This window comes from Hyaena hyaena, unplaced genomic scaffold (assembly GCF_003009895.1).
Source record: "Hyaena hyaena isolate Hyena2069 unplaced genomic scaffold, ASM300989v1 scaffold_23, whole genome shotgun sequence".
Taxonomy (NCBI): Eukaryota; Metazoa; Chordata; class Mammalia; order Carnivora; family Hyaenidae; genus Hyaena; species Hyaena hyaena.
This window is the reverse complement of record NW_024080655.1, coordinates 2988758-2996795: the sequence shown is the minus strand read 5'-3', so window position 1 is coordinate 2996795 and position 8038 is coordinate 2988758. Positions and strand designations below refer to the sequence as shown.

The 8038-nt window shown below is 50.1% G+C and overlaps 1 protein-coding gene across 1 annotated transcript in view; it reads right to left on the bottom strand.

Moving 5' to 3' along the window:
* Positions 1–5962: 5962 nt before the first annotated feature.
* SYT13 (synaptotagmin 13) overlaps positions 5963–8038 on the bottom strand; it is a 39980-nt gene continuing 37904 nt past the window's right edge. Inside the window, exon 6 of the mRNA XM_039226831.1 lies at positions 5963–6351. Coding sequence (XP_039082762.1) covers positions 6047–6351 — 305 coding nt within the window. The 3' untranslated portion in view covers positions 5963–6046. The remainder of the gene's footprint in view (positions 6352–8038) is intronic.

The window sequence follows — 8038 nt, the reverse complement described above, 5'->3', positions numbered from 1 at the left end:
TGACAACGCCTGGCTTCCGGCCCCAAGACTGACTTCCTCCCACCTCCTCCCAGGTACGTGTCTGCCTCCCTCTCCGGCTTGGGGAAGATTCTGAGGTTCCTGCCAGGAACCATCTGTGCCGGCTCACCTGCAGGAAGGGAAAGAGGGGAGAACGGGGCCAGTCTTTCGACGCGCGCAATGAGAAAATGCCCAACCCCCTCAATCTATCCATAGCCCATCCTGCGGCTCCAGCCTTGCCAGGTGTCTGCCCTGGAAGGGGGACAGAACAGATGCTAGGGCTCTGAGCTTCTGGAATGGTGGTGCTTCCGGCTGGCTATAAAAAAAAATAGAAAGTCTTGGGTGGAAAATTACCACCAGCTGCATTAGCAGTTAAGCACAGGAGAGGAGGCTGACTCTGAGCCTCAGGTGACATCGTATGTTGTCTCAAGGAGTGGGTGGCTGTCAGGAGGGACAGTCAGAAGATGCCCGGCAAGGGGCAGAAAGGGCAGCTACACAGGGACATGGGCTTGGCTCGTTTTAGGTATGAGATGGGAGACCACAGATGTGTGTGAAAAGGATATTGTTGCCAGTCCGGATCACAGAATCATAAAACCTTAAAATGAGTGATCGTTTGGTCCGAATTCATTTTACAGATGGGGACACTGAGGGCCGAAGGTGAGTGACTTGCCCATGGCCACAAAGTGACAGGGCCATGCTGTGTTGCCGGTTCTTAGCTCCTAAATGCAGGACCCTAGCCTTGAGTGCTTCTGCAGGGACAGAGCCTCCTTTTTAAGGCAGTTCCGTGGAAAGCCCTGTATAAGGTGATTAACTCTTCTTCCCTCTTCCAGACTCTCAAATATTCATTTTGGGCTCTAGTGGGCCATATGCATAGTTACCTGGGGAGCAGTCTCTATTTGGCTCTGTGAGATAGGACCTACTTCTACTCCACTATGAAAATAAAAATCCTGGTTGTTATTAAAATATAATAAATATGTGTATAATGTAACATAGGGAATTATATGTGCAGGTTTGGAAAGCAGGGACATCTCCTGGCTTTCTTCATGGATCATTTATCCTTTCTAAGAACTTTTTTTAAAAATTTTCTTTAATGTTTATTTAGTTTTGAGAGAGGGAGACACATAGAGTGTGAGGAGGGGAGGGGCAGAGAGAGAGGGAGACACAGAATCCGAAGCAGGCTCCAGGCTCTGAGCTGTCAGCACAGAGCCCGACACGGGGCTCAAACCCATGAACTGTGAGATCATGACCTGAGCTGAAGTCAGCCGCTTAACCAACTGAGCCATCCAGGTGCCCCCTAAGAACTTTGCTTTTAATCAGCCCAGCTGATTCTCTACTGACTGTGAAACTCAGGCCCCGCCCTCTGCCTAATGTCAGAGGCTTTTCCTCCAGAGGCCAGGGCTGCAGAGGCCACCAGCAGGCCCTATGGTGACAGGCCGCCAGGGGTCCGCTGGTCCTTGTCCACCTTCTGGAGCACAAGAGCACTACTGGCTGCTGCACTGATCTTCATGACAGGAGTGTTCCCTTTGGGGATGTTAGAGAGAGAAGTCTCTAGTTTCTACCTGATTTTTTTCTTCTCAAGATTGAAGTCAGAGTCCCAGAGGCCATGCCCAATGCTTGTACTGCCGCTTGTATGCAGCCCCGTTGACCCAGTGCCCAAGCAAGGCTATCAAGGCGCATGCGCATGCACACACGCACGCACACACATAGACACAGAGAGCACTTTATGGTTCAGCAAGTCTACTCACTCCTAGGCACATACCATAGAGAAATGTATATCTGTGAACAAGGGGACATGCACCAGAATGTCCACAGCAATCTTGCAATAGGGAAAAAAAAAAAAAAGGAAACATCTAAATGCACGTCAATAAGAGAATGGGATTGTGGCATCTCCATATGATGGAATATTATACAGCAGCAAATGAATGAATAAATGAATGAATGAATGAATGAGTGAATGAATGAATTAGAGCTCATATGTCTGCGTGGATCAAGCTCAAAATTTTAACATCGTGAGGCAGCCCCTGGATGGCTCAGTTGGTTAAGCATCCGTCTATTGATTTTGGCCCAGTTCATGATCTTGCAGTTCATGAGCTTGAGCCCCACATCTGGCTCTGCATGATTGCGTGGAACCTGCTTGGGAGTCTCTTTCTCTCTCCCTTTCTCTCTGCCCCTCCCCTCCTCATTCTCTCTCTCTCTCTCTCAAAATACATTAAGAAAAAAAGCTTAAAAAATGTTAATGTGGAGCAATAGTGAGATGCAATTTAAATAAAGTTTAAAACACAAAAATACTCTTACACTGCTCAGGGTTTACACATACATGTAGGGAAGGGATGAGGAAGTGCCCAGAGGGAGACACATGGCGGTCCCCTGAGTGAAGGACCTGAGAGGACTTTGACTTCATTTGTCAAGTGTTATAAAACTCGGCGCATGAGTTTTTACCAAATTACTTTTTGCGCATTTTATATGTCTAAAATCTTAAGTGAAAAGAAAAAAACCAAAACACCAGGCACCTGACCTCATTGGAAATTATTTATTCACCACTGAAAGGTTGGTGCTCCCAAAGTTGACACCAGACATAGAACTACAGGTCTCATGCGACTTTTTGTGCTTCCGTTCATGACGGCAAAACAGACACACACTTAGCACTGACAACAGGAAACACGGGCGGCAGAAACAAATCACAAAGACGGAGTCTGTGTCTCTTGGGGTCCTCGCCTTGATCTGGTTTAGGCTCTGACTATCTCCCCGCAGGACTTCTTTACATCCCAAAGGAACTGTCCCTGGAGAGCCCATCTTCCACCCTTACCCTCTCTACATCGGCTCATTTGGAGCGCTGTGTCACTCAGCCCACACCAAGAGTCATATCTCAAATTGAAATGGACAGACATGCGCAAGGTCTTGGTCAGCAGGTACCCAGCAAATGCACACTGATTTGATGTAAGAAGTGAAGTCACAGATTAACGAGGGTGGACTCTCATTGCCATCCAGGTAGGTCACCTTGGGGGCCATAGGCCAGTCTGCGATGGGTTCTCACCTTATTTTCATCTTGCTCCATGCCCTTCTTAGAAAACGCTCCCTGGTCAAGTACAACGTGTTCCTTTCAGAAATGATCAGCTGAATTCATACAGGCTCAATTACTCTAATTTGGGAGTAGGTTGCAAATGTGTCTGGTACAAGGTACGCGGAAGAGAAGGTCACTCAAGTTTGTTGATTTGGCAGTCTGGTAATCTCTGGGCAATTTGAAATTCACCAAGATGGAGTTTCAGTGGAAAAGCACAGCAATCATACTCTCTTCTATCACTGGGTACATTTACGGAGAGCTAGGGTCTGTCATTAGGTGAATGGTAGTGCTCAGGCTGACTGCTGAGGTTTCCAGTGCTTTTAACATTGGGGACTCAAAGCAGACTGATTTTTGTGCCACTTGCAGTGTCTTTTGCTGCCAACGCCCTATTCATCTTTCTTCCATTAATTAATTCAACAGATATTTATCAGGGGCCCATGAACTAGCTTCATTCTAGGTTCTTGGAACAGACCAGTGAGCCCAGTGGACAAACCCCCCTGCAAAACCTATCTCATTCTGTGCATGCCTGCCAGGTGAGATGATAGGTGACACTAAGATGTACCGTGGTGGCGTCTGACTCCTATTGGGGGCAACCTTTAGTTTGGATTCTGGAAAACGAAACTCTTGAGATACAAAGAAATGGATGCCCCGTGATGGAATGACCATAGGCAGACTTGATATTTCTGGCATCAGACCCTCTCTCCAGCCCACCTCAAACATCCTGTAGTGTGACTGTGAGGCAGGTGCATAGATTTATGAGGAAGTAGAACCTGGTTTCCTGATTTTAAGTCTAGAATTCAGAATTTTTTACATTGGAGTAGCGGATGTTGCCAAGAAGAAAATCCTGGTCAGCTCACATAGGAAATGTTTTGTTTTCTTGTGGCTACGCCAATCAAGCCAGGCAGACCGGAGTGTGAGGGGAGCCTCAGTAACATGTCATAGGAAATCATTAGCAAATGCTTTGTCTAAAAACCAGTTGGCAGGGGTTTTAATGAGCAAGATCTCCAATTATCTGAAAGCCTTTCCAATGAAACAGGGATCCGATATTTTTTTTCTGTTTCTTCGGATGCTTTTCTACTTCCGCACAGAAAGGCAAAGTCATGACAGAAGGTGATAAAGCCCTGCTTGGACTCTCAGGGAGAGCCCTAGAATGGCCTGACTTGTTGCAGGAATGAGCATGGCCCTTACCCATCTCGCCAAGGGGTTCCTTGTGGGTCATAGGACTGGGTGACATTTGAAAGCCCAGAGTTTGGACATCAGTAGCAGAGAGCCCAAATGAAGGATCCATGGGTCTGGAAGTGCCTGGGATGCTTCTGGCATTTTCCAGTCATTGTCAGCTGCCATCTTGAAGCTAAAGATGACCTGTGTGTGGCCCGAGAGTTTGTTTTTTAGCCTATGGTGTCTGAGTGCTGTTTCATCTACCACCTCATTCAGAGACAGAGCTACCATGTCATTGGTCTTGTTTTAGAGATGGCCAACAGCAGAGCCCAGGAAGCCGGGTTCATGGGCAAAATGCCCACTCAGCAAGACTCCTCTTTTAATTGACTATGTGGACAGCTATTTGGAATAAGAAGGTAGGAATTCGAAACCTAGGCTGCTGGTTACTTACTGATTAAAGTGACAGGCCCTGAAAATTCAGGAAGGGAGGCACATTTGCAAGACTTTTTTCCTATTTCAAGTTACCTTCCTTCTCTACTTCACAGAGCCAGACATAAGAGACTAAATGAACATGTGCCCCACACCAAATTCCTTCTGGAATGCCTGGCATGCTGAGAAAGGTGGATCTGGCTCAGAGGGTCACTCTGGTCATGTTGGTGGAGGTGACGAGTGCCTTATGACCAACAGGAGATTCCGAGTACAGCTCATCAAGGAAGATCTCCCCGAGTATAACATGAACCGAGTTTGAGATAAAACGATAGAGTTTTCGAACAAAAAGCACAAAATTCAGCCCCAGAACAGTATCTGAAGAGCACAGATGAAAATATTAAGCATTAAAATAATTAAATTAAAAAATCCAGAGAGCGCCCCTTCTCCCCCCCCCCCCCCACATTTCGCACTGCCCGCTGAGATGCCCAACCCTGCAACCCACTGCCCCAAGGGACTGCAGCCCCGACAAGGACTGGGAGAATCCTGTCTGGAATGTTGTAGAAGGGATGTCTCCAAATGCAGTGCTCCAACCTCGGCATCCAATCTGCTCTGTGCTGGTTAAAACTGCAGGTGCCTAGGTTTCAGCCAGGAAGATGGATTTGGTATGTCGACGGGTGGGCCCGGGGAACCTGCTGGTGATTCTTCACACACTAAGTTCTGAGAACTGCTGGGTGCCCCCGGGGACCGGGGCGGGGCGGGAGGGGGGCGAGGGGAGGGGGGCATGATTTAATGCTTAAGGTTAAGATTTCATCCCATCCTGCTAATCCTTAATTCGCTGAGTTGACCCAGGACACTTTACTTCCTCCATCATGTTTGAAATGCTTCTCTTTAGAGAGCCACGTGCTGCGCGGACATTATTGCCCACATTAAGCTTCCTCTGCATGGGGCCGGACACTCCTCTGCCAAACCCGCACGTGGGCTGTATTCGCCAAGTGTCTCTTCAACAGAACAGATAAGCAAAACGCACTCCTCAGTGGGACCCACGTGTCCTGTGTCCACACCCTGCCCTGCCTTGCTCATGGTTTAGAAATGAGAGTGTAGGAAGAGAGGGACGGGGTCCTGGCCTTTGCAAACACATCTGTCCCCTGCATGTCAGAATGCGGATGGGGCACAAAGAAGCCATCGCGGGGATGGCGGTGGGGCTGGAGGGGTGGGACTGGAGAGGTGGGGCTGGAAGGGCGGGGCTGTGCCCGGCAGGGGAGGAGTCAGGGGTGGAGGGGCGGGGCTGTGCCTGGCAGGGGAGGAGCCAGGGCTGGAGGGGCGGGGTTGTGCCTGAAAGGGGAGGAGCCAGGGCTGGAGGGGCGGGGCTGTGCCCGGCAGGGGAGGAGCCCAGGCAGCGGCTTACAGGTGCAGCTGATGCCACATGGCGATCTGCCGCCGAGGGTTTTTGAGCATCTCCTCCCAGTGGCTGCGCTCGGAGCCCGAGGCGTGCAGGCCCAGGCTGCAGCGGCCAAGCGCACAGCTCTGCCCTTCCTCGTCCTGGCCCAGCACCTCCAGCTCCACGCTGGAGGCCTGCAGCAGGTCGTCCGGCAGCTCGAACATGATCATCTCGTTCCATACGGGGTTGATCTTGTGCTTGGCCCGTTTCGTCTGCTTCTTCTTCAGCTTCTGAGCCTGGTGCTTTAAGGTCACCTTGACAGAGACGTCTGGGGGAAAGAGAGAGGCAAAAGAGTAAGCTGGTGAGGTGTGGCGGGACCCGGGTGACACTCCCTCTCGAGGCTGGAGAGACAGGGTCTCCGGCTCAAGATGTGCACTGAGGCTCCCTCTGGGCACGGCCTGCTCTCACCGGGCCATGCACTCATTTAGCAATTATTAAATGCCCACTATGTGGACCTAGACATGGGCTACAACAAAAGTACCCATCTGCCTCCACAGAACTTAGGCCGTGGTGTGGAAAACACACACGATTAGCATAATACATGAAGGGTGGTCGTTTGGTGGCCCATGCTTGGGTCCAGCTACAGCCACCACTTGCCAAGAGCCCTTCCAAGGATCTTCATGTCTCACACCAAATCAGGGCCAGGATAACGGCTCAGCTGGATTTTAAACTCAGACCAGATGGAAAACACACACGATTAGCATAATACATGAAGGGTGGTCGTTTGGTGGCCCATGCTTGGGTCCAGCTACAGCCACCACTTGCCAAGAGCCCTTCCAAGGTTCTTCATGTCTCACACTAAATCAGGGCCAGGATAACGGCTCAGCTGGATTTTAAACTCAGACCAGAAAACCTACGCCACCCCATGTGTTCATCCCATTGGCTGTCCATGCAAGTATTCTGGTTGATTATTAAGACAGAAGGTCTCCTCCTGGTAGGTTGAGTTCCTCTCCTCTATCGTTTTATAAATATTACTCGGCGGCCCCAGCCTCATGTGGAGGGTGAGTGCAGACTGCCTTGGCCCCCACAGAATAGCGGCACAGGTCACTGGACAAGCTTCAAGGGGACCTCACGAGGCTCAGAACCCAGATGATGTTTTCATGAGTCAAGGTTCCCGAAGCTAACGTGAGAATAATCGTTACTCGGTATTTATGGCTCTAATTATCATCCCTGGGTGGCCAGTTTGTTATGTCGGCAGATAGATCTGAGAGACAAAGGGCTGTGCTGTAATGGTCCTGACAGGAGTTGTAAAAAAATAAAAATAAATAAATAAAGAGTAGGAGGCAAAGAATTGTCTGGAGGGGATGAGAGAAAGCACAGAGTTCTGGCCTTGGGCTCAGGAATCTGTCGGCAAGACCAGCTCTTCTGATGTCATCTGCCCCAAATCGTTTGCTCAAAGATCATGAATGTGGTGGCGAGTCTCACTTTGTGTCCTGCTATAAATATCTCTTTATTTATACCCTGCGATGAGCAATTGGCTCCGGGGCCAGGTATCATACTGTTAACCAGAGATGCTTTCCCGCTCTGACCAGAGAGCCTGTTCGGTCCCCAGCCTCGGGGTCTGTGCTGGGGTTTCCAGAGGGAAACACGGAGGCTTCCAGAACATTCAGAGATGTTTATTTGGATATATGGGGCACAGACGCCCGAAGCTTCAGGCCGCCTCAGCCCAGGCACCCACACACCTTCTGCCAGCATCCGCACTCAGCCGGTGCGGGGTGGCAGGCTGACAAAGAACGAGAAGAGAGAAGAGCCTGGGGTGGGTGAGACGGGAGGACCTGGCCTTCCAGACACGGGCCAGTGAGGTGCGTCTAGCCGGGTGTGGGTGACGGGCTAGGGCTAAGTTTCCTCTACAGCCCAGATGCTCCAGTCTGTGGCTACTGTCCTATCCTTGGCTTTCTCTGACCCATGGGTAGGACTGGCTCCTCTCAAGGTGGATTTGGAAGGTAGGGAGCTCC